Source organism: Dendrobates tinctorius, unplaced genomic scaffold (genome assembly GCF_039654945.1).
Source record: "Dendrobates tinctorius isolate UK_male_01 unplaced genomic scaffold, ASM3965494v1 ptg000120l, whole genome shotgun sequence".
NCBI lineage: Eukaryota > Metazoa > Chordata > Amphibia > Anura > Dendrobatidae > Dendrobates > Dendrobates tinctorius.
In genome coordinates this window covers 21,960,819-21,988,113 of record NW_027361788.1, presented here as the reverse complement: position 1 = coordinate 21,988,113, position 27,295 = coordinate 21,960,819, and the positions used below count along the sequence as shown (strand labels likewise).

Here is a 27,295-nt window from a genome sequence, read left to right as displayed (position 1 = left end):
TCTTGCTGCTCACCTGAGTATTCCGCTTTTTGTTCTTTTTAAATCTGCTATATGATTCTAGAGATATGGGTCTTTTATTTAGTAGTAATTTTTACGGTCTTATTTAAAGGATCCTCTGGGGCGTGTCTTTAGGCTGCTCTGCATAATTACACTGTGAGACACTCCCCCTTAGTAAAGACCATAACAATTAGCACTAGATAAAAAGGCACATATCTCTGGAATGATATGGTGGATTTGAAAAAAATAAAAATAAAAATAGTCAGGGAGCAGTGGGGAGCACAGACTTGGCCACTGTTAATCTGGTGACAGGTCCTCTTTTAATGCTACAGCTGGAAATACATCTGGAGGAGTTAGTAGACGAGTCACCTTGACCACTATATGACGGCTGCTCCTAAGTAGAGGGATGTTCAGCCTGTGCACATGTGATGCCATACTGTGGAGCTCCGAACCATCTGGTCACTGACGTGTTTGTTTAGTGGATGCTCTGCTCCATTTATTTTCTATGTTAGGCGAGAGTGCATGGTGTGGGAGCAGGAACGGGTAAGTACTGGGTGAATCATATATTGTCCTCCGATGGGGTCTCGTGAGCCCGGTGTGGCACCTCAGTACGGAGAACATAAGCAAGAGAATCGTGCATGTGTCTAGATATCTTTATTTTTATTCTATTCATTTACTTTGTAGAAATCTTTCAGTTTGTAGTGCGCCCCCTACATGTGCTTATTGGCAGCCATCATTGTATTATTTAACCCTGACTGTGTAGGAAACTATGTAAATTAAAAAAAGAATGACCAGAATCACTACACCTCTCTAGACCACCAGGGTTGTAGGCTTTAACCCCTTTACTGTCCTAGGCTGCCCCTGTGTACTAGGCTGCCCCCGTTTATACCCGTACATGCTGCTGGCATTATTGTATATGTGGGATACCCTACTGGCACAAATCTGTATGATGAGCCCTCAGGAGTCATTACATATAGGACCCTACACTACACTTTATAGGATATTGGGCTGATAACAAAGGAGTTCTGAATGTTGTTATATTGACAGTATTTTTCTTGCTCTTAATTACAGTAGGACGGCTTTATTCATGTGTACTGTATGATGACTTTAGTAATGTTGACAGTATGTCAGCATTACTTATATGAACACTATGACAGCATTCTTTATGTGTACTGCATGACAACATTAGTCATGTGCAAAGTAAGACAGCATTATTTATGTGTACTGTATGACTTCATTAGTCATGTGCAAAGTAAGACAGCATTATTCATCTCTACTGTATGATGGCGTTAGTTATGTGAACAGTGTGACAGCATTATTTATGTGTACTGTGTGACAGCATTAATTATGTGCAAAGCAAGATAGCATTATTTATCTGTACTGAATGACGGCAGTAGTCATGTGCAAAGTAAGACCGCATTATTTATGTGTACTGCATGATGGCATTATTCATGTGCAAAGTAAGATAGCATTATTTATGTGTACTGTATGAAAACATTTGTCATTTGCAAAGTAAGACAGCATTATTTGTGTACTATATGACGTATTAGTCATGTGCAAAGTAAGACAGCATTATTTGCGTATACTGTATGATGGCGTTAATCATGTTCAAAGTAAGATAGCATTATTTATGTGTACTGTATGATGGCATTAGTCATGTTCAAAGTAAGACAGCATTATTTATGTGTACTGTATGATGGCATTATTTATGAGTACTCTATAATGGCATTACTTATGTACATACTATGACAGAATTATTTGTGTACTGTATGAAAGCTTTCATTTTGTGCTCACTATGGTAGTATAATTTCATGGTGACATAGTTTAGTCACTTTATATGTAGAACACCAACTATCAAGTGCATGTACATATCAGCTGCACATACTTTGCATTTCTGTTTAGATCATCCGTTTCACATAGTGTTAAGCTTTAGAATTAAATGTGATTAAAACAAATGTAAAAGTAAAGAACTAGGGCTAAATAAATACAGCTCCAATACGATTATTAGACACTTTTTATTGGCAGCAAGATCTTTTACTTCCCATCCTGTATACGGCTAATGATGGATATGAACAGGTTTAGACTTTACACGAAGCCTGATAGTCCGCACAGCACTTATTACTGCTGCTGCATGAAGCATTACAGTTACATGGGAAGCTACTTGCGTTGGCACCACAGCGCCCCACACAGGATGTGAAATCCACCCCCACACAGTCGCAGACACCATTGAGGGACAGGCCTCCACTTATACCAATGCTGCTGCTGATCTGGAACGTCTGAGCGTTGTGCAAAGCTGAAAAAGGAAGGGAACATGCCCAGTTCAGTATACTACGTGCAGGGTACATACAGACCTGTTATGGGTATTATATTGAATAATTCTGTGACATGTTTGAGACACACTGTACTGTGCAATAGTTTTAGGCTGGTGTGGAAAAAATCCTGCACCGTAAGAATGTTTTCAGAAAATAGAAGTGTTAATAGTTTATTTTTATCAATGAACAAAATGCAAAGTGAATGTAGAAAAGAGAAATCTAGATCCCACCAATATTTGGTGACCGGCCGCCCGTCGCCTTCACCATGATTTCTTCTAGGTACTTGCTCAAAGTTTTTGAATGATCTCATCTTGGAGAACTGACCACAGATTTCTGTGGATTTCACTTGTGCAAATCCTTCTCTCTCTTCATGTGATCCCAGACAGACTGGATGATGAGAGATCAGGGCCCTGTGGGGGTCGGATCATCACTTGCAGGACTCCATGTTCTTCTTTACACTGAAGATAGTTCTTGGCTGGATGTTTGGGGTTACTGTCCGGCTGCAGAACAAATTTTGAGCCAATCAGATGCCAGCTGGATGGTGATACATGATGGATACGTTTGTTCATGTATTTCTCAGCAAATCCTCAACTCCATTTCCTGAAATGTAGCCCCAAACTTGTAGGACCCTCCACCATCTTCACTGTTCCTGCAGACATTCATTATTGTGCCGCTTTCCAGCCCTTCGGTAAACAAACTGCCTTCTGTCACAGCCACATATTTCACATTTGACTTATTAGTCCAGAGCACCTGCTGCCATTTTTCTGCACTCCAGTTCTTATGTTTTCATGCATAGTTGAGGCGATTGGTCTTGGTCTCATGTGGAAAGATTGTATTTATAGCCACAATTCTGCCATGAACACCACTTCTGGCTAGACTTCTCCCAACATTAGAGAAGTTTAGATGGGCAACAATGGTTGCTGCCAGTTCTGGACTGATGGCACTGTTGGACATTTTCCAATTCTAAAGGGAAGTTAACATGATGTGTCTTTCATCTGCTGCACTAAGTTTTTTTTGGCCGACCACTGTGTCAACAGTCCTCAGCTTTACCCATTTCTTGAGATCTTGCAAAAAAACTTTGATCAGCACATTTTGAAACCATAGTCAGCTGCAAAATGTTTGCCTGGGAGAGACCTTGCTGATGTAGTATAACTACCTTGTATCTTGTTGATGTCCTCAGTCTTGCCATGGTGTCTGGCCTGCGACATGAAACTGTCTTCTACAATCTCACCTTTGTAGCAGGGTTTAGCTGTTCTTCACCCAGCCTTAAGCCTGTTTCTGTGTTCAGTTAATTACTGTGTTTTAATATACATATGAAAATGATGATCATTATCAACTGTTTGGTATAATTGGTTACTCATGCACCTGACTATAATTTTACAAGTTTTTGGCAAAAATCTTTCTGTCGAGTTCCTTCAAAAACAAGTACAAGTACGGTACCTAAAAAAATGCTGTTTTGATGTGATTTAGATTTTTCTTTTGTTCATTCACATTGCATTTTCTTAATTACAAAAAATAAACTATTAAAGAGGTTTTCCTGTATTGGAGTTCAAGTCTGCAGTCACTGTATGTGACTGCAGACTTGTGATTCCTCACAGCGCGCACAGTGCAAGCTGTCAGGGCTCTGGAGCTAGCATCAGGAGTAGGCAATCGCGTGACAGAAGGTATGTGATTTGCAAACATGTAGTCACATGCCAACTAGACGTGGACCATCTAGTCAGAATGTGGCAGGAAGTATGCAAATAACATACTTGTTGTCAAATGATCACCCGCTCCCAGAGTTGTGAGGATCCACATGTCTGCAGTTACATAGAGTGACTGCAGACTTGAACCCCAAGCCTGGATAACCCCTTTAACATTTATATTCTTTTAAAGCATTCTGACTTTTGCAGCATTTTTACCACACCTGCCTAAAACATCTGCACAGTTGTTGACTGTGTAAAAAAAGTATGGGACCAAGAAAATTGAGTACTTATATGGAGGAGGCTATAAGTCTTGACACCACTATTTATAAGTCTTGAGGGAATGCAAATTAGCTCTCATCCAGGAGAGAGAAATCTGTTGGAGGTATCTAACCTATAACTACTTAGGACATTTTGCCGGATCAAAATTTTCTCCAAAAGCAAAATGCACCCATCAGAAAAGAGCAGGAAACTGGTTGACTGGGTGAGAGATCTAGATCTGACAAAGGTCTATTACCGCTTCTCCTTCTGGAGACCGCCAACTGGTCAGGCAATGCTCCCTGGCATTAGGATTAGGATAGCCTCACCTATTGGAAGTCATGATCCTGACAAAAAAAGGTTAGAATAACCTCATATGCACAGCAGATTGTGGGACAAGTTGTAGGGCTTCCACTATATTTTGGCTTTCTTGGTAATCAGGATATAAGGTTTACTTTGCATAGAAGGTCTCATAATTGGATCCAGCTCAAAGTATTGGCAAAACTCCTTCCAGGGGACATCTAAGGCAAGGGCAAAGATCTTTGGTTTGGTGTTGACATAAGGTTAAAGGGGGTGCATAGGGCTGCAATATTGATGGCTCATCAAATCCAGGTCAGTTGGGGTCCGACAGCCAGCATCCCCAGCTCTTAGGATATCTCATGGTTCCCAGATGTACACATTGTAATGGCAGGAAAATCAGAGCTCTGTACACCATGTAGTGGTCGTTCTTGCTTACTGCAGCTCAGCTCCTAATAAAGTAAATAGGACTGAGCTGCAATACCACAATCAACCTATGGACAGGTGTGGCGCTGTTATTTTTACTATTGCTGGACAACTTGGAATATGATGCCAGTGCCCTGATCGTCATCTTCACTTCTTTTCTACAATGTGCGGGAATTCTAAATGGAACCCTAAAAGCTTCCATGATTTGCTACTCACGGTCATCGCGTAACTCCATCTCCAACGGGTAGTGATCTGAGACGGCTTTAGCCTAAATTGTAAAGATGAGAAATAGTGCAACCAATTTAGTAGATATTTGTAGATTACACATCTAAACTAAGCAATGCCAGACATCATTGGGTGAAAGCCTCACCATCTCATATGTGAGATCATAAGCGACGTGGTAGTTGAACGCCTTTGCCGTGTCTGGTACAACCGCATTATGGAAGCGGGCTCCGCCAATCACAAACCTGGAACCAAAAATATACACTGGGTGAAACCCAAATGTTCACCTCATCACTGCCGGACAGTGTCTATAAATATGGCTGCAAACCTTTTAACAGCAGCTTGTAAAAAAAAGGGTCCTATCATTTCATGCAGGCAGCTCCTATGCAGATCTATGTGTCTCTAAAGTGACAGACTGTGAAGGACAAAGTACAATTCTCTCCACTCTTGAAATGTGCCCCCACCTTGGCATCCCCCAAGGCCATAAAAAGCCATGCAGTGTTTATCTTTAATTAAAAAGCTAGGAACAAGACCTTTGAAGCTTTTGACACAATGGTGTGAAATCTTCTGCAGCTGCAAGCCAACTGGCCCCTTTGTGTGATTAAGCACATGGAACAACAAGTCGCAGCAGACTCTGAGGTATTGAATCTGGAAAATGACCTATAATAACAGAATGCAATATCTCTGAGCCTAGCCGAGCACATCATCCGAATCGGCGTTCCTTCCCCCACAACCAGTGCCTGGCAGCCAATGGTAGCACTCTGCGCTAGGGAGTTATAAAGCTTAGCCACCCGGAATTACATACGGGATGCATATTTGGACTTTATGCCCAGATAAAATCCAGCCAAATCCAGTGGCACTGCTGCCATTCCATTCAGAGCTTCGAGATGAAATTTGTGGGCCATTCACGGTTCTGGACTGGAAATCATACTCTCAGAGATGGGAGGAGAGAGGCTGCACAAGCCCAGGGATGGGCACAGAGTGTGGGAGGAGCAGCCAAGGAGATCAGTGTCGGCTCCTTATTTGGTGCCCAGTTTTCTTTTGGTTGGAGGACCCATTATCAGACAGAGCCTGGAAAGCATGTAACTTAAGGCCCCGTTACACATAACGATGTCCCAGCAATCCCACTAACGATACCATCGTGCGCTGATATCTAGGGTAAACAGCGGGTATCCAAGAGCCGCGAGGCTCTTAGTTACTCGATATTTACGTTGGAAACCTGCGTCCAGCGTCGCTGATCGCTGGTCTCTTGCTGCCACATGCAGCAATGCGTGCTGGCCAGCGGGAGACCAATGATCAAAAAATGGCCCAGGACGATCCTGCACGATCAGCGATACCCGACAGGGGGGCCAGTCGCTGATCCGTCACACACAGCGATATCGCTGGAGAGATCGCTGATGCATCACAAAATCAGCGATCTCGCTAGCGATCTCGTTGTGTGTGACGGGCCCTAAGATTTGGACCTGTGATCCATCAACAGCTCCCTGTGGTCACATGCTACATAACACAGTAATTGCAACTTATCTATACCTTATCCTTTGTACTACACCCCTGACTGCATACTTGTATATTGTTCTGTAAATATATGCTTGTATATTCCTAGTGCGCCTTTCATGTGATTAAATAGAAAATTAATCTTGGACTGATCTTTTATCTCGATCCACGAATCCCCACGTCCGCATGCTCTCCTGGTTATTTGATACGTTACAGGGTTGGTTCCTGGCCCGATATAAGCCTGTTGTCGGACGGGGCTTATTTCAAATGAGGAACTGGTGGCAGAATACTGTATTGTTTTAGTGAGGAACTCTGGGAGCGTCTCATTAACTCGTACCTATAAGGGAAGCCTTTCCGGCGACTATTTGCCCTCGGTGCAGTTCCCTGATTGACCTGGGGCAAGTGGTGGCGCCAGAGACCCGACCCCTGCTAGGTCCTTCTCTCCTCTCCCCCCGAAGTGAGCAAAGTCAACACCCCCTTCCCCTGTGAGATCCCTCACACAGACTACAAAAAAATCCTTGGTAAACTGCCCCCACGGTAATGTTATACCTTCTATCCTCTATTCCTGCTAAGCTACACAGTAGATGGAAGCGCATATCACTTATAAGGGGTTGTCCGGTGAAATCAAGGTATCACCCATTCATGGGTCATGTGCTAATTTGCTGATGGGTGGCTCTCCCACCACTAGGACCCTCACTGATCCATAGAATGGGGAACTTTTATCCTTGATGGGGAACTTTTATCCCCATTAAAAGATGGCAAACCTTAGCTCCAGAGGCTGTAGGGAGTCATTCACCCAGGTAGGCATTAGGTAGCGTTCACAAAGGGAATGCAATTTGGTCCCAACAGGTGCAGTTTTCATTGCTTTCATATAACTCCAAGGGATTCAAAAAACAAAACAGCCTCTTCTTTGTACAAAGGTATCACAGCAAATAAACAGTTCCTTTAGTGGTCCCATATATGTCAGTACGGGCTCATCCTAACAGATTACAGTCCTTTCTCTCCTGGAGCAAACTTCTTACACAGAAGCGTTATGGTCCCGCCAGTCTCGGTATAACCTGCAGCCTGAACTCCACTGGCTTCCAGGCCAAACAGAACTGTTCAACTCTGTGTACACTTCACACTGCAGCTTCCACATATTACTCTGCAGCTCCAACACACAGACTGCTCATCTTTCCAAGCTGACCTGTGCAGTCTCCATTCGGAGAGAAACTGTGGCTTGTCTCTCTCCCAGCTACAGCTCACATTTTGGCTGGTCACTCACCAACAGCCCACTTGACTCTGCTCCATCCAGCAAACTGACACACCTAGTGAACACAGGCCTTGGTTCTAGTAAAAAGCTAGGCAGGTGCATCAAATCAAATACTGCAGAGCTATGATTTAACCCTGTTCTTTGTGGATTTGCTACAGTGGGTAACTACAATAGGAGCAAGGAGTGCAATCGAATCTGGGCCCTGGAGCCTAAGTGGCCAAAAAGTAACTTTGTCCTATATGAAAAGATGAATACTATTAAAGACTTGAAATAACTGGGGGCCCCGCTGAGCACTTGGCACCCCCATAGGGAGTCAATGAAGTGCATGCTATATGGGATAAAAATGTCCCATTCTGGCACCAAGAGTTGGACCGTCATTGATCAACAAGTCCAGGGGATAGGTGATAACTTGCATAAACTAGGCTCCTCCTTTAACTAGTTGGCACACCTTCGACCCCTCACCTATCGTATGGACAGTGTGTGTTGGTGCTCACAGTGGTGTCCTCAGAATCTCCAATCAACCACCGGAGGCTGGCGTCCTGGCGGAGTCGAATATTAGGCCAATGGGAAGTCTTCACATAACTGCAGCCTGCGTTGTAATCTCCCAAGATCAGGATATCCTGCGGAAGAAGAACACTCAGAACATCTTTGCTGAAAATGCAAAACTTTTATTCAGGATGATGATGGCGATACCAGACTTTTGCAGTTTTTATATTTAGTACTTATTAAAAAAAATAGTTTCACCAGATTTTTTTACATTTTTTTTTCATGGATGGAGCTTGGTTTTTGCAAGGTGAACTTATCTATTTATTCTTATTATTTATTATTATACTTTTTATTAGCATTATTTTAGGTTACATGTTACATTTTGATGGCTTTTTATTGCACTTGTTCAGTGAATTACGGTGCCTGAAAAACTGCAATTCTGGTATTTTGATTAATTTTGTTCTTCCTATCTATTGTTTATACAGTTGTGGCCTAAAGTATTGACACCCCTTCAATTTTGTCAGATAATACTCAGTTTCTTCCTGAAAATTATTGCAAACACAAATTCTTTGGTATTATTATCTTCATTTAATTTGTCTTAAATGAAAAAACACAAAAAGAATTGTCCTAAAGCCAAATTGGATATAATTCCACACCAAACATAACAAAGAGGGTGGACAAAAGTATTGGCACTGTTCGAAAAATCATGTGATGCTTCTATAATTTGTGTAATTAACAGCACCTGTAACTTACCTGTGGCACCTAACAGGTGTTGGCAATAACTAAATCACACTTGCAGCCAGTTGACATGGATTAAAGCTGACTCAACCTCTGTCCTGTGTCCTTGTGTGTACCACATTGAGCATGGAGAAAAGAAAGAAGACCAAAGAACTGTCTGAGGACTTGAGAAACCAAATTGTGAGGAAGCATGAGCAATATCAAGGCTACAAGTCCATCTCCAAAGACCTGAATGTTCCTGTGTCTACAGTGCGCAGTGTCATCAAGAAGTTTAAAGCCCATGGCACTGTGGCTAACCTCCCTAGATGTGGACGGAAAAGAAAAATTGACAAGAGATTTCAATGCAAGATTGTGCGGATGTTGGATAAAGAACCTCGGCTAACATCCAAACAAGTTCAAGCTGCCCTGCAGTCCGAGGGTGCAACAGTGTCAACCCGTACTATCCGTCAGCGTCTGAATGAAAAGGGACTGTATGGTAGGAGACCCAGGAAGACCCCACTTCTTACCCCGAGACATAAAAAAGCCAGGCTGGAGTTTGCCAAAACTTACCTGAAAAAGCCTAAAACATTTTGGAAGAATGTTCTCTGGTCAGATGAGACAAATATCGGAGCCATATATACAGGGGAGGGAGAGTGGGAGGGGAGCCATATATACAGGGGAGGGAGGGTGGGAGCGGAGCCATATATACAGGGGAGGGAGGGTGGGAGCGGAGCCATATATACAGGGGAGGGAGAGTGGGAGCGGAGCCATATATACAAGGGAGGGAGAGTAGGAGGGGAGCCATGTATACAGGATGGGAGAGTGGGAGCAGAGCCATGCATACAGGATGGGAGAGTGGGAGCGTAGCCATGTATGCAAGGATGGGACAGGGGAGCCATGCATACAACAGGGGGAGCCACACAGAACTGGACAGGACGGGGGGAACCACACATACATTTTCTGATGATTAGAAAATAATCAGCATGTACAGTACTCCAGTACAATCTTTCTTAAGTGCTCAATGCTCCATTTCCTTGTAGGTTCCAATCATCATTAGCAGTGACGGTCATCAGTAGAAGTAGCCCAGTGCTCCCACTGAAACAGAGAAACAAGCCAGGTGCTCCCACTCATTCAAAACCTATGGTGAGTTGAGTCACATTATAAATGTTATAATTAAATGATAAGTATGCACTGCTAAACTACAACCGCGTCCATAGCCCCGCCCCCTTATGACCAAAGCCCCGCCCCTGTCACACCTCCATCCTCGCCCTGCCGGGCCATGGAAGAATGGTCTTGCTTGAAGCTGGTCCCTGGTGCAAAAAAGGTTGGGGACCACTGGTCTAAAATTCCAGCCGAGCATTGTAAGAAACTCATTGACGGTTACCAGAAGCGGTTGGTCGCAGTTATTTTGGCTAAAGGTTGTGCAACCAAGTATTAGGCTGAGGGTGCCAATACTTTTGTCCGTCCCATTTTTGGAGTTTTGTGTGAAATGATCAATGTTTTGCTTTTTGCTTTTCTCTTTTGTGTTTTTTCATTTAAGACAAATTAAATGAAGATAATAATACCAAAGAATTTGTGTTTGCAATCATTTTCAGGAAGAAACTGAGTATTAGCTGACAAAATTGCAGGGGTGTCAATACTTTTGGCCACAACTGTATTATGGGATAATAGTTTTTATATTTTGACAGATTGGACGTTTACAGATGCAACAATACCCAAGAAGCGTTTTTTTCATCTAGAATAAGGGTGTAATTTAAACTTGTTTTTTTAGAATTTTTTAAAAACATTTGTAACTATTTTTTACAAACATTTTAGTCGCCCTAGCGGACTTGAATCTGTGATTGTTTAATCACGTGGGCTATATAAAGCAATGCTTAATTATTATATCATTAATGGGTTAATGACAACCAGAAAAAGAAGTGGTCATTAAGGACTTAAAGTTTCAGAAAACCCCTGTCCCCCAGTTGCAAACAAGCAAACTTCCCTTTACTCACCCTCCCTGGGTCCGGTGCTTAGTCTCTGCCGCTCCACACAGTGGTTTGTTATTGTCTAAAGTGCTGTCATCACACTAACAGTGCAGCAGCCAATTGCTGAGCTCAGTGCCTTTGCCCGAGTTGACAGCACAAGCCGTTCAGAGCTGCTGAAATCACTGATCGACTGCAGCCAATAACAGACACTGGGAGCATCCGTGGGGACCCAATGCTGGACTCAGGGAGGGTGAGTTGCAGCCGGAGGACAGCTGTTTTCCAAAACCCGGAAAACCCTTTAAAATTCTAGCTACCAATAGCCACCACTAGGGAGAACTCACCGCATTGGTTTTAATATGGAGTCCAATGTATAAGCAGTATGCAGTAAGCTCCTATGCTCCCCCTAGTGGTGGCAGCAAGAATCCAGAATTCTCTTTATGCAGAGGATTTGGAGCTCTGTATTACAAAAAACATAGCACCCTAAAGATATAATAAGAAAAGAAGCAGCACCTAATTTTGCACACTTTGAGATACTATGCGGTTGGACACAGAAGAGTTGCTTTGCACAATTCAGCAGAGTCATAGAAAGACTACAGGAAACATTACAAGGAGGCCCAGAGGTTACTCATGCAGGGCAGCACAGACACAAGAACAAACTCTAAATTAAGTCAAAGGCAGAAACATCCTGATGCACAGTAGCTTGCTCCTTTGTGGCCCTGCTCCCCTGAATAGAAAAAAAAGCAGTAATTTTCTCTTTATCTTCCTCCCCTCTAGCCGGGATGGTTTCCTGATCGTGCAGAGCTATTATGTTCAATGTAACGTGTCTGTCACTGTCAATCATCCCACCCCACTGATGCTGAGATGTGGAGGACGTAGGAGCCTCATAAATAAAAGATAATAATAAATAGAGGAACCTCCAGGAGCAGGCGCTGCTTGGCGTCTTCCCACACGTCATACAGACCGTCCACCTCCCGCACAGCGTAATCTGGGCTGGTGTGAATGGAGGCCAGGGCAAAGTCCTTCAGCTCTAAGGGGGAAACAGGACAAGAAAAAGTTTATGCACAGGCAAGGACATACTGTACATGCCAGAGTTTGTGGAGAGAGGAGGACCACCGTGGTGGGTGCCATCAACTACAGTATGAGGTGGTGAGAACCCGCATTGTTAGCAAACACGGGGGTAAGGAATTGGCCCAAGGGTCCTGATCCAGGGGTGTCACCTGCATACAGCTGACCTAATTAAGATCTATTCCTACACCTCCAAAAATCATTCTTATTCGGAGTCCATGTTGAGAGGATGGTCGGCTTCTTAACCTTCACAATACAATTCCATTCAGCAAAATCTTGGTGTATTGGACAGACTCCAAGTCTCACACGAGCGTTATGCCCCTGTCATGAGCCGATTATCGAACCCACTATAGTTCTGATATGGCTGACTTATCTTAAGAACAGGTCAATGATATCGTGATTCTGAAAAAGCTCTTTAAAGGGAACCTGTCAGCTGTTTTGGCTGCTATAAGATGTGGCCACCACCTTTCAGGGCTTATCTACAGCATTCTATAATGCTGTAGATAAGCTCCTGGTCCAACCTGCAAGATAAGAAAAAATAAGATTTATTATACTCACCCAGGGGGCGGTCCGGTCCGATGGATGTTGCAGGTCCGAGTCCGGCGCCTCCCATCTTCTTATGATCACCGCCCTCCTGCTTGCTTCCTAGCTCCCAGCATCACGCTCCTGCGCAGGCGCACTTATCTGCAAAGTACTGCAGTGCGCAGGCGCCGGGAAAGGTCAGAGAGGCCTAGCGCCTGCGTACTGCAGTACTTTGCTCTGCCCTCAACAGGGCAGATAAGTACGCCTGTGCAGAAGCGCGATGTCGGACAGCGTCGAAGTAAACAGGAGGGTGGCGTCGCAAGAAGATGGGAGGCGCCGGACCTGCGACACCCATCAGACCAAACTGCATCGGACCGCCCCCCCAGTGAGTATAATAAAACTTATATTTCTTATCTTTCAGGTCGGATCGGGGGCTTATCTACAGCATTATAGAATGTTGTAGATAAGCCCTGAAAGGCGGTGTCTGCATTTTATAGCGGCCAAAAGAGGTAACAGGTTCCCTTTAAGTTCTAAGATATTAGGGAAGAAAGTTAAATAATAAACTACTGGACACAGGGGATTATGCCCTCATACACCTTACACGACTATTGGGTGAAAAATGGGGCAGTCAACTATTACTCTCCCTCGCACTCCTCCATTCTCTATGACATTTCTGGTGGCAACTTATCTCTTGAAGAACTAAAAGATAAGAAGTCTGAAATTGGACATGCCTGTTATGCACCTGTCTCGGTTTAGAATGGCTCTGCCTCCTTCCTCTATGGCCGCTGCTCTATGCTGTGCTCCACGTTGGGTTTTAAAAGTGGCCCAACGTGCCTCCATGACATCATCTCCTTAGGCCTTTTTGAGGCCTGTTTGAACACTCCCCTGTGTCTGAATGTTACAAAAGAACTGTGTCCTACAGACTTGTGTTTTCATCTCTGTCTTTATACAAGTCCTCAGTCCCTGTTGTGTCCTCCTGCTTCTGAGGCCTCCATCCAGAGCTCCATTGCCTACCTATTTGTCTGCTGTTTACATTGCCAGTTTTTCAAGTCCTCTTTGTTCCAAGTGCCCGGGATCCACATGTCAACCCTGACCTAAGGCTTAGTGGATCCACCTCACAAGTGAGCCTAGCAATGCCGGATCCTTATGTTCTCCAACAATCAAGTGTCAGGGACCCCATCCACATTAGACTGTTGGCCAAATCCATTGATAGTATGTTTGGCCGACGTTAGTCTAAAGTGTATAATGGGCTTTAGACGCAGACACTAAATCAAGAAAGATCTGAGACATTACGGGCAAGAAGTAGGACAAGAAGAAAACACAGAAGGCAGAGACTTCAAGAACTAAACCAATGGAAATCATGGACTGAGACACAAATGCAATGGACCCAACTTCTGGATATCAGGGACAAGGACTTTAACACAACACCAATGAGCATAAGGGACTGAGGTGCCAAAACTGGTAACTGAAACCCAACCAATGGCCATCAGCAGGTGTGTAACTATAACAGATGCAAGGGTTGGAATTGCACCCGGGCCCTGGAAACTAGAGGGGCCCCAAAAGGTCCCTTTGCGTCATATGGAAAGACTATTACTATTAAAGACCTGCGTTGTGTTATTTGAGAGCCCAGTTGGAGATTTTGCATTGGGGGCTTCAAGTTACGCCACTGTACAGTAGGGAAAAAGACTTTTAGTGCTTTTTCCGGGCTATTAAGGGCTAAAACACAAAACCAATGGAAATTAGAGACTATGACTACAACAAAAAACAATGAAATCAGTGATTAAGACACAAAACCAATGGAGATCAGGGCCTGGAGCACAAACAATGGACATTAGAGGAAGCAGAGTCTCAGGCTCGGACTGGCCCACAGGGAAGCAGGGGAATCTCCCGGTGGGCCCCTCTGCAGGAGTGGGCACCCTTCATGAGCAGTCCTTGGCACAGTATATTTGATGTACTATACACAGACAGTGTGAACATATATCCGTAAAACTGAAGACTCTGGGATCTTCACTTATCAGGAGGATGGGGGGTCCACCAATTTTACCCCACTGCACCCTCAATGGAGATTCTGATGCACGCACACCGCAGCCATATTTCCATTCAAATATATGGAGAATGTGTTGGCTAGAAATGTGCAAATAAGGGTCTTTTTTGCCACATTGTGCATCTGGGGGGGACAATAAAGCAAGAATGAAATAACACATTTTATTAGCCTGGAGAGAGGGGGTCCATATTGTCCGTGATGTTATAGATGTTACATAAACAGTCATTACAGAAGGAAATAATTGCTGATAAGTTGATAGCAATGTGATAAAAAGTAATAAAAATAGATGCGCAGACATTATATTCAACTTTTAACCTTTGTCACACGTCACGAAGCCCCCACTCGCCTCCCACCACATGCGCTTCTTTGCTCCGAGTTCTTCATCACCATAAAATCCCATTATACTGTCACAATCTTGCATTCTCTCTGTGCTGTGATTAAGCAGCGCGACTGTGCAGCAATCTAATGCAATACAGATGGGGGAGCCCCGTCCGTTAGATTAAAGCCCCACCTAGTGGACACTTGTATCACTGCAGCAACGAGACATAACGTCAAAAAACACCTCTTAAAATTCCTGCATGCAAAAAGTACTTAGCAACAAGCGAAATATTTATGTATATAATGATGGACGAGCTATGAGATGCATGTATACTGCAAACATGTGTCAGGATGATGGATTTCTGAGGAAATGTACTATATGTTCATGGACAGTGCACACATCTGTGAAGAGATGACCCCTTTAAGTGGCAGAGAAGACTTAGGGTCCCGTTACACTAAACGACGCACCAGCGATTCCGACAACGATACGACCTGGTCAGGATCGCTGGTGCGTTGCTACTTGATCGCTGGTGAGCTCTCAAACAGGCAGATCTCAGCAGCGATCAGGACCAGCAAGGACGCAGGTAACCAGGGTAAATAGTGGGTAACTAAGCGCGCGCGTCCCTTAGTTACCCGCTGTGTACCCAGGATACCAGCGTGCTCGCGCTGGCATTCAAGGTAAACAGCGGGTAATTAAGCGAGCACGGCGCTCAGTTACCCGCTGTTTACCTTGGATGCCAGCTCCCAGCGCGAGCACGCTGATATCCAGGGTACACAGCGGGTAACTAAGGGACGCGCGCGCTTAGTTACCCACTATTTACCCTGGTTACCAGCTCCCAACGTCTGCTTACAGCGCTGGGAGCTCGCTGATCGTTGCTCTCCCGCTGCCACACGCAGAGATGCATGCTGGCCAGCGGGAGACCAACAATCAAAAAATGTCCTGGACATTAGAGCACGATCAGCGATACCCGACGGGGGTGGGGCGGTCGCTGATGGGTGTCACACACAGCAAGATCTCGTTAGCGATCTCGCTTAGTGTGAAGTACCCCTTAAAGAGGATAATCCAACTTTCATAGACAGGTATTGTTGGATAGGGCTTGTAATTAAGAGCAATTTTGCAATTTAGTGTCAGTTAAAATTTTCTGTCATTCTTGAGATATAATTTTCTTTTGCTTACAGCTGGGCGCCTTGGAGATCGACCACCGCTGCTTGGACCCGTAGAAGCGAGTAATCGCGAAACAGCCATTGTCCGGCACCTCCCTCCCCTAGCATTCCTCTAACGTCCTGCATGTCCACACGTTTGATGGAATTTATGTGAAATAAAGACACACAGTTTTTCAGCTATATCAGTGAGTGCTGCATATTTCTTCTTTTTAGATGGGAAACTATGCAGAATGCTTACAAGCTGTTTTCTATTGAGGTTGTAAGCACTGCTTTGAAGTTGGCCAGGATTGCTGGAGTTCGCTTTTACCTCCTAATCAGAGCACAATGCTTATAAGCAAGACGTCAGCGGTGGTCGGTCTCCTAGGAAACAGGTTGTAAACAAAGGAATATGTTAATATCTCACGAACATCAGTAAATTGCAAAAGTGATTATTTTTACATGCTCTATCCAATGATATATCAATTTAGGAAGGCATGACTAACCACTTAAAGACTTATTTATGGCCATCAATATTAGATTCATTGGAGTCAGACTCCTGGCACTCTCACAGTTTGGGTAACGAGAGCTGCGGCAGTTCCAGGCATTGCGATTCATATTCAGACCTTCATTAATTACCAGGCTCTGCTAATTTTGCAGAGGTTGTGCCTGGGACTGGTTTTGCGTGGGACTGACAATAAGCAAAATCAGGCATTGCCTCTACAAAACACACAGATCTGTGCCCGGTGAAAAATGGAGGGCACACGGAGAGCTGGTGCCAATACGTGGAGAACCCAGGTACGTGCTGGGGCCCATGGAGCCTGGGGGCCCCATTCTGCCCAGATTTCGGCTTACAATGTCGACTATACATCTCATACGGACGATGTATATCTCTCCTTTATGGCACCCCATATACCTGTCGTAGGTGAGGAAAACCGGGCGACAAAGGGTTCGCGAATGAAGACGTCCGTGCCGCAGTTTTCGCAGCCATCGTCGTAATGATACCACTCCGTCGGCTTCAGGATGTCCTCTCTGTGGAGTTAAAAATAAAAGGCGAGCGTGAACCATTAATAGCTCATTAACCCTGCTCCATCTGGCTGGCGGTTTTTAATGGGACCACACAATCTGCCCTTCACTTTTGGGCATCTTTCATATCTATCATGGTCCAAGGTGCTGCCAAGACAGGTGTGCCGATGCCTCCAACCCTGGAGAATTCTGCTGTCACGTGTAACTGCACTCGAAGCAAAATCCGGCTGACTAATTAAGGAGCTAATTTTCTCAATTTGGGTCACACATCTTATGAGCAGGGTGTCTGAAGACTGCTTCTGTACAAAGAGACACCTCCTCCTAATCTGGGTGACAGCATACAGAATAGGCTGCAGTCACCGAGGCCAATATATCAATATATAACATGTCCGTAGTCTCTTACCTGTATACATATACGTATTTCTCCCGGTAGGAACTGCGACCCAGGTGGTCAGAAATCAGCAAATTGTAGTTTAGACCCGTGGCCCTGGTATGAAAGAGACAAAAATATATACCTTAAAGGAGCTTTCCAAATAAAACTGATACCTTGTATTATACCTAGTTCCGGTTCTGCGGGGGCGGGGTATAATAATAGATATTTTCATCTATGTGTCATGCTCTTCACCCTCAAGTATGTATGAACTTGGACTGAAGTACTGTTTGAATTAATTTAGTCTAAAGGTTAATTCACAGTAGGGATGAGCGAGTATACTCATTAGGATTCGGTACTCGGCGAGTAATGCGGTACTCGAATCCTGGCGAGTATTTCACTACTCGCCTCGCAATATTCAGGTGACCGCACAGTCCCTGCACAGCCCAGCACAGTCCCCGCACAGCCAAGCACAGTCCCCGCATAGCCCAGCACAGTCCCGCACAGTACCTGCACAGCCCAGCACAGTCCCACACAGCCCGGCATAGTTCCCGCACACTACCTGCAAAGCCCAGCACAGTCCCGCACAGTACCTGCACAGCCCAGCACAGTCCCGCACAGTCCAGTACAGTCCCACACAAGCCACTGGCATAGTCACCGCACAGTACCTGCACAGTCCCGCACAGTACCTGCAAAGCCCAGCACAGTCCCGCACAGCCCAGCACAGTCCCGCACAGCCCAGCACAGTCCCACACAGCCCGGCATAGTCCCCGCACAGTACCTGCAAAGCCCAGCACAGTCCCGCACAGTACCTGCACAGCCCAGCACAGTCCCACACAGCCCAGCACAGTCCCACACAACCCAGCATAGTCCCCGTACAGTAGCTGCACAGCCCAGCACAGTCCCGTACAGTATCTGCAAAGCCCAGCACAGTCCCGCACAGTACCTGCAAAGCCCAGCACAGTCCCGCACAGCCCAGCACAGTCCCACACAGGCCAGCACAGTCCCACACAGCCCGGCATAGTCCCCGCACAGTACCTGCACAGCCCAACACAGTCCCGCACAGTACCTGCAAAGCCCAGCACAGTCCCGCACAGTACCTGCAAAGCCCAGCACAGTCCCGCACAGCCCAGCACAGTCCCACACAGGCCAGCACAGTCCCACACAGCCCGGCATAGTCCCTGCACAGTACCTGCACAGCCCAGCACAGTCCCGCACAGTACCTGCAAAGCCCAGCACAGTCCCGCACAGCCCAGCACAGTCCCACACAGGCCAGCACAGTCCCGGCATAGTCCCCGCACAGTACCTGCACAGCCCAACATAGTCCCGCACAGTACCTGCAAAGTCCAGCACAGTCCCGCACAGCCCAGCACAGCCCAGCACAGTCCCACACAGTCCGGCATAGTCCCCGCACAGTACATGCAAAGCCCAGCACAGTCCCGCACAGCCCGGCACAGGCTAGCACAATCCCGCACAGCTCGGCACAGTCTTCACACAGGCCAGCACAGTCCCGCACAGTCTTCACACAGGCCATCACAGTCCCGCACAGCCTGGCACAGTCTTCGTACAGTCCCCGCCAAGCCCAGCACACACACACAGCCCATTAATCGCATTTCCCATAGACTTACATTGGACTCGTTACGAGTACCCGAGTATTAGGAGGTACTCGTAATGAGTACAGCGAGTCCGAATACTTCACTACTCGCTCATCCCTAATTCACAGATAATTTCTGGATGTTTTTTATGCTGAAAAATCGAAATAAAAAACGATTCTAAAAAAAAAAAGGCACATGGTTTTTACAGTGTTTTGCTGCAGTTTTTCAGTGTGGCTTTTGATATTTTTTTTTTTTAACTATTGCATAGGGTGTGGCAATAAGGGGTGTTTTTCTTCAATTTCCACAGCAAAAAAATTGTTAAACAAAAATGCATAAAAAACACAATAAAAATGTGCTTTTTGTCACAATTCAAGCGCCAAAGAATGGGAACGATACGTTTTACTCCAAAATGTGGAAAAAAAAACGTAATAGGAAGCAGATTTGCGGCATTTTATTACGAGGATTTTGTTGCAAACTCTGTGCAAAAAAATGTAAAAATATCAAAAACGTCATGTAAAAATACCATATAATTCGCAGCATACTCAATGTTTTGATGATTTTATGAAGATGATTTTGAAATTTTCCCCATTTGTTTCCATGGAGAAGTCCAAAGCCATAATAAGTGCATTGCTCTGCTGCAGAATATCCAGGTTTCCACGGCCAAATCCGCAATTGCAGATTTAAAAATCATTTAGTTATTTTCTTAAAGAGGTTTTCTGAATGTAATTTTTTTTTTAATTGCAGGTCATGTTAGGTATACTCTATACTATTCTTCCAAAATGATGATGTCTTGTTCTTTGGTCACCTGTCATTGGCTGAGGTGATCAGGTGATTATGACTGGATGTCATCAGATGTGCCGTGGATGACCTCCCCCACCAATCACCTGACTAAATCTGCAGCACCTGAGGACAGATCGGACATACATTATGCGGCTTTACTCACGAGTTGAGCTCCTGGACGAGTCTTATAATCGCTGTGTCGTCTTTGCTCATGACTTCCTGAACTGCGATCAGTTCATATCTCCTGAGGATCTGCAATAATGAGGAGAACACAAGGGCCAATCACATGAAGGAACAGGCTGGGTCCATTGGTCATTCTAGATATTGACCTGAGATGATTCCCCCCCCCCCGAGCAAGCCACCATAAGTGGCGAAACGCATGGGTATTCTCCTGCTTCTCCCTGTCTATTCCCATTTTACAGGGTTGTTACTATCATTTTAATTTAGGACGTCTCCTCTTCTGTCTTGTACAACTTTGTAATTTTGCTACTAGGTTCTAGATTTGTATATGCCTAGTGGTCCTTCTGGATATTGGCTTGACTTAATTTTACCTGAGGAAGCCACCATGAATGAAATGTGCATTGAAATACCCCTACTTCCCCCATTCTATCAACATATTACAGAGTTATTGCTATCATACACTACAGGGCTATGGTATCCTCACTGTCTTGGCTGTCTTACTATTTTTGCTATTGTTTTCTAGATTCATATAGGTTCAGTGGTCATTCTGGATATTGCCCTTACTTGATTACCCCTGAAGAAGCCACCATGAGTGGTGAAACGCACGAGAATACTCCTTCTTCTCCCACTCTATCTGCATTTTGCTCTCATCTACTACAAGGACTGTTATGTTCTGTTACATCTGTGTTCTATATAGGTCCATTGGTTATTTGAGGTATTTACCTGTCTTGATGCAGCAATTTGATTGCTGAGCAACTTATTTGCTACATTTGGCTCTTTAACTGCATATTTTATGTTTGATATTACTCATATCTGCTTTTTGCTGCTTGTTTAGGGTTGTCTTTATGTAGCCACCCCCTTCTTTTCAAGACAATGTCCCTTCTACTTTTATTCTCCGCCACTCCACACCTGAATATCCACTTCTCTAAGATGCCAAGGTATAAAAAATTCTTCTGGTACAGCGTAAATCTTCAACATTTTCAGCTGGGTCTAGCAAGTCGTCCTTTTATCTGGGAATCTCCTGGACATTACAGAAGACTTGGCCACCATGGACAACCCAATAGGGACCCTGCGGCTATGGCTACCAGAATCATCTATTTTCTTAGAATGCTACTGGGAGTTAATAAAATTAGAAACCTGATCTTTTTTCAGTTATCGCGCCATTTTTATGCTTTGTTAGTTTCTGGTATTGCAGCTATTCAAGTGAATGAGTTAAAGCTGTTGTACCGTTCACGGCCAAAGCACAGTAAGGGCGCTGTTTTTGGGAATAATAAAAACAGACCTAATTTTGTAAACTAATACATAGCATACCGACAGATCAGGCAGCTTCTATGAGGTCAAGGAAGTAAGTGGAACCACTCCTTATTGATTCCACTCCTTTTGCTACTTACATATATGTTGCAAACTATCCAAAGTTATCAACCCTGTGTACATGATCACTACAGATATTCTTACCTGGATAAGAAGGTTTAGGATGTCGGGGTCTTCAACCTTATTAATCCCAAACCTTTCAATGTTAAAGGAGGCAATTTTAAGAGTAAAGCTGGCCTGTAGGAAGCAGGCCGCCAGCGCCACCAGGAAAGCCCACTTCATTCTTCCTTCAGATGAGGAAAGTAAAATCATTAAAGAAGACTATTGTCAAAGGGAAAAGTAGGCATTAACTAGAGGGTAAGAATGCAGGGGCAGATGCCAGAGGTACTATAGGGTTACAGAGGAGTCGATCTCTGCTGCAGCACAGACCAAACTCTTGGAAACTGGAATCCTGGGATCAGGATTTACCCTAAAAAACTCCATTTCCATAATCGGTTAATAGAGGGGGTTCCATAAGTGACCCATGGTGGTCGCAGCTACAAAGAGCACCTTTGAGTCTGGAGGACCTACGAGCACTGCCATCCATTATACAAAGCACGTATCCAATGTAATGCTTCATTTTGCCTGCGGAGGAGCTGCAGAGAAATTGAACCCTGGATTACAGATGATCACAAGAGGTCAAAGCTGCAGGAGACCCTGAGATAGCCTTATCGTGTACTATCTAGCAAAAAGGGGATCTGAATTGGGTTGGAAAAGGGGGGTAGGTGGCCAATGATACCAATTTTGGGCACAGCATGTCAATGTAGCGAATGTATTTATTAGCACTATATGGCACATGGGGCCAAAAACAACATCAAAATGGAAAAACACTTCACCTGCTCCACTGAGATCCTGTCCGGGCAGTGAAATCCACAGGAACGGCAGCAACTACCTAGGACATATTTTAGTCGGTGCCTTATATACACTATCGATTGTGAGAAAAATAAGGCACCGTCCCAGCTGATGCGTTTTCCTATTTGATATCTGTAAACAAGTATATTAATCAATAGGATGGAGGTCAGAAATGTTTTCAGACATTAGACCTGTAGTCTGCAGCTGGACCTCTGCCAAGATCCAATATTTCCTGCTATCTTTTTAACTTAGGGGGTAATTTCTTATTATACGCCTCTGGATGTTCCCGTCTGCCCCCCCTATGCACCTACCAGGTACAGACAGACCGATCAGGCATTGGATGACATTGCTTATGGTGGCCCTCTGGCTGTCATATTGAGATGTGGCCAATAAGCGCCATGGTGACACATACAGTTGTGTAAAAAAGTGTTTGCCCCCTACAGGGCCCTGTGTGAAAAAGTGATTGCCCCCACCACTTAAACCATAAATTAACTGTGGTTTATCACATCTTTGGGAAGCTGAGTTCACTTTCCTTAGTCACACGCAGGCCTGAATACTGCCACACCTGTTTTCAATCAAGAAATCACTTAAATAGGACCTTTCTGACAAAGTGAAGTCGACCAAAAGATCCTCAAAAGATAGACATCAAGCCGCGATCCAAAGAAATGCTGGAACAAATGAGAAACAAAATAATTGAGATATATCACTCTGGAAAAGATTATAAAGTCATTTCTCAAGCTTTGGGACTCCAACGAACCACGGTGAGAGCCATGATCCACAAATGGCGAAAACATGGAACAGTGGTGAACCTTCCCAGGAGTGACCAGCCAACCAAAATTACCCCAAGACCCCACAACATCCAAAGAACTCCAGGCCTCACTTGCCTCAGTAGCTAAGGTCAGTGTTCATGACTCCGTCATAAGAATCGACTGGACTAAAATGGCCTGCATGGCAGAGTTCCAAGATGAAAACCACTGCTGAGTAATAAGAACATAAAGACTCGTCTCAATGTTGCCAGAAAAAACATCTTGATGATCCTCTAACAACCCTGCTGGCGTCACTGCATGGCCTCCCATCCCCCACACACCAACTTACTCACTGCTCCAGGCCATGCTGTGACTTCTGTCTGCTGCCGGCTCCATGCTGTGTGCCTCTTGCTTCCTGCCTGCTCTCTGCATGCTTCCTGGCTGTATGCATAGAGGGGCGGCGCCAGAACTCTCTGGTTCTTATGCAATCAGGGTGCACCTGTCTAATGTGTCCTTGGTCAATTACCAAGAGGCCTCTTGGATTTAGGGCAGCTCCACCCGGTGGTAGCGGCCTGTGCAATGTCTTAACTCAGTGTCATGATCTGCTTACTTCATGGGATTAGGTAGTTCAGAGGTTAATCTTGATGGCCTCACTCTGAGATTCTGGGAGGCTTTTTATAGCCTCATTGTGGACTCATTCCTCGTCGCTTATACTCAGATCCTTTGCCAAGTGTTTGTGACCCTGGTGTGCTTTGTGACTGTGATACTTTATGCTTGTTTGGTTTTCACCCGGTTCTGTCTCTGTTACGAGTTCTGACTGTTCCTTTTGTACAGCTCTGCTACTCCCGTGTATGACTCTTTTGCCTTGGACCTGACTACTCTCTGACTGCCTCCCTTGTACTGCGTTGCTATCTCTGTGTATGACTCATGGCTTACGTTCTGACTATTCTCTGCTTGCTCCTCTGGTACCACTCTGCCCTCTCTGTGTATGACCCCCCCCGCTTGTCTGACCTGAGTTCCCCTAATCTTCACTCCAGGATTCCTGTAATAGAATCCTACAGTCATCTACTGCAGCAGGACGCTAAGCCACGCCCCCTCTGGTCACATGATCGTAGGTCCTGGTACTCTATACTACCTCTTTAGTGTCGCAGGTCCTGTGCTCAGAATTTTCCCTGCAGTTTTGGACCCCGGGCCCTCCCGTAGTCTGGGTGAGTGACCCTGCTCAGCCGCGGCAGTCCGCCGGCGCTGACAGGATCCTGATATTCAGTTAGTGTCTTGCTGCTGAGTTGCCAGGTCTTGTCCTGTGTTTCGCCTTCTCTGGAGGCTTGATTCCTAGTCCTGTGCCTGTCTTGCTGTCCTCCAGGAGGCAGAATAACCTGGTCTCTGTGTCCTTGTTCCTAGCCTTGCCTTGTACCTGTCTGTCCACCCTCCAGGAGGCAGAATATCCTGGTCCCTGTGCTATTGCTCCTTGCTTTGTCTCATACCTGTCCTCTCAGCCCTCCAGGAGGCACTATATCCGAGTCTCTGTGTCTTTGTCCCAGTACCTTGTCTTGCACCATTACCTTGTCTGAACTCAGTCCTACCTCTGTCTCTCGGTCTCTTTGTCTGTGGCTCCTTTCCCTGCTGTGTCTTTCCTTGTGTCCCCTCCGTCTGCCTGTGCTCCGCACTCTTGCGGCTCTGCCTGTGCTCCGCACTCTTGCGGCTCTGCCTGCTCCGTACTCTTGCGACTCTGCCAGTGTTCCGCATTCTTGCGGCTCTGCCTGTGCTCCGTACTCTTGCGACTCTGCCTGCTCCGCACTCTTGAGGCTCTGCTTATGCTCCGCACTCTTGCGGCTCTGCTTTTGCACCGCACTCTTGCGGCTCTGCTTATGCTCCACACTCTTGCGGCTCTGCCTGTGCTCTGTACTCTTGCGGCTCTGCCTGCTCTGCACTCTTGCGGCTCTGCTTATGCGCCGCACTCTTGAGGCTCTGCTTATGCTCCGCACTCTTGCGGCTCTGCTTTTGCACCGCACTCTTGCGTAGTGCCGATGTCAGTGAGTAGTGCCGATGTCATGGCGTAGTGCCAATGTCCTTGCGTAGTGCTGATATCATTGCGTAGTGCCGATGTCATTGCGTAGTGCTGATGTCATTGCGTAGTGCCGATGTCATTGCGTAGTGCTGATGTCATTGCGTAGTGCCGATGTCATTGCGTAGTGCTGATGTCATTGCGTAGTGCTGATGTCATTGCGTAGTGCTGATGTCATGGCATAGTGCCGATGTCATGGCATAGTGCCGATGTCATTGCGTAGTGCTGATGTCAGTGAGTAGTGCCGATGTCAGTGAGTAGTGCCGATGTCATGGCGTAGTGCCGATGTCATTGCATAGTGCTGATGTCAGTGAGTAGTGCCGATGTCAGTGAGTAGTGCCGATGTCATGGCGTAGTGCCGATGTCATTGCGTAGTGCTGATGTCATTGCGTAGTGCCGATGTCACGGCATAGTACCGATGTCGTTGCGTAGTGCCGATGTCATTGAGTAGTGCCGATGGAATGTTGAAGCCTATTGATCCAAGTCTACTCTCTTTATGCACCTATCAGACCCTGCAATAGGCAGACCCTAATAGGACGATTCTGTCCTGTAGATGAACTGTACGGCTACCAACCTCATAGACAGTCAAGTCGATTAGTTTTTTGTTTGATAAAGTTAAGTAAAATATTTCCAGGGGGAGCAGCCTGGATGCTGATAGTGCAGGCTGCACAGTCAGGGGGCTGTTCTAGTTATTTTCTAAGCAGCAAAAAGCATTAGTGAACATCAGAAGTGTCTTAGACTTCTTACCAGCTCCAAGACCACCCGAGGGAGGTCAAGAAAAAAAATTCCCCGTCTAAGATGTGTGAATTTTTCATCCACAGCGGCCTCTAATACCAACATGGCTCCTTACTCTCCTACTCGGACCCCGGCCTCCTTGAGCTGCAGAACCTCAAACCTCCCTGCATCAAAAGATAGAGGTCAGAAGAGTGAACTCCGGCTCACCAAACCAAGAGTGCAAAAAAACGTTTAATTCTCTCCACGTCACTTATACTGAGCACTTTGTCATCTCAGTTGCTGCCTATGCAGAATGCAATAGTCGAGATAAGTTTATTGGCTGCTGCACACTGCATAGGCAGAAATTGAGTCATTTCAGTCGCTTACTATGCAGAGTGCAGCAGTATTGATGAGCTTATTGCCAGGCAGCAGCTAAGATGACAAAGCTTGCTTTACTTATACTTAGAACTTTGTTATCACACTCTCTGCTTATGCAGAGCACATAAATTCAGATAAGTTTAACATTAGCATTTAGCATCAATAGAGTTAACAAAGTTCACTTAACTAAAAACGTCATCTCAGTCGCTGTGCACAGTGCAGTAGTCAAGATGAGTTTGTTAATGGCTGCTGAGGTCTGAATAGGCAGTGACCAATTTGACAGAGCTCACATTATTTATACTGAGAACTTTGTCAAATCATTTGCAGCCTATGAAGAGCGTAGTAGTATAGATGAGTTTGTTATGGTCTGCTGCGCTCTGCATAGCCAACAATCAAGGTGACAAAGCTCACTTCACTTTTACAAAGAACTTTCTTATCTCAGCTGCTGCCTATGAAGAGCGCAGCAGCAAATAATCTGATCTCGACTGCTGCTCTCTGAATTGGCAAAGCTGGTGCAAGCAACTAACGCGCTGCTCCGGATGGAAGCCGAGCTTGTCATTCGACAGCGGGAGCAGGAGGGGAGACATTTTGCTCCACACTCCCGTGCTATTATTGCATCACCCCCTCTCCCATCGCTTCTTTTCCTCCCTCCAATGAAAAAAAATAAAAAATTATCACTTATGGAACGTGAGGATGAAATAAATGGGTTAAAAATGCTGTGTCCTTAAAGGGTTAAAGGGTGAGTTTTTGTTCCCTGTAATTTATTCCTAACATCTGCTGCAATGTTTAAAATATTACATATGAATAGAAAAAAATGTTCTTAAAATCACTCTCTAAAAAAAAAAAGCCTTTTTCTCTCCTCCTTTTCCTTAAGCGGTGACTCCAACGTTTCATCACAGTGAACTGCAGGGCGCAGAGAGAACAGGTCACAGGAAGACTCTTCTACCAATTGAAAGAGGTCGGGAGGGCGGGGAAATCTTAAACAACCAATCAGCGGCTAATGAAAGAGGCAGGTCAGTTGTAAATATTCCAACAGCCAA

The 27,295-nt window shown here is 45.3% G+C and overlaps 1 protein-coding gene across 1 annotated transcript; it reads right to left on the bottom strand.

Moving 5' to 3' along the window:
• Window positions 1-1,993: 1,993 nt before the first annotated feature.
• On the bottom strand, window positions 1,994-22,458 carry LOC141046770 (deoxyribonuclease-1-like). Its single transcript, XM_073541406.1, has 10 exons — window positions 22,337-22,458; window positions 21,606-21,748; window positions 20,134-20,222; window positions 17,629-17,712; window positions 17,116-17,231; window positions 12,025-12,137; window positions 8,403-8,560; window positions 5,343-5,439; window positions 5,189-5,240; window positions 1,994-2,290 (listed from the first exon to the last, which is right to left on the bottom strand). Exons 2-10 carry the CDS (start codon window positions 21,741-21,743, stop codon window positions 2,076-2,078), a joined length of 1,062 nt encoding a protein of 353 aa, XP_073397507.1. The 5' UTR covers window positions 21,744-21,748; window positions 22,337-22,458; the 3' UTR covers window positions 1,994-2,075.
• Between the last annotated feature and the right edge of the window lie 4,837 nt (window positions 22,459-27,295).

Bases quoted from the DNA above. Each gene is read 5' to 3' on its own strand.
- LOC141046770 (XM_073541406.1), bottom strand. From the start codon at position 21,743: ATGAAGTGGGCTTTCCTGGTGGCGCTGGCGGCCTGCTTCCTACAGGCC. The intron at 12,138-17,115 runs GTATATGGGGTG...TTTCCCCCTTAG, and splicing joins GTTTTCCTCACCTACGACAG to AGCTGAAGGACTTTGCCCTG. The intron at 5,440-8,402 runs GTGAGGGGTCGA...TTTTGGTTCCAG, and splicing joins ACACACTGTCCATACGATAG to GTTTGTGATTGGCGGAGCCC.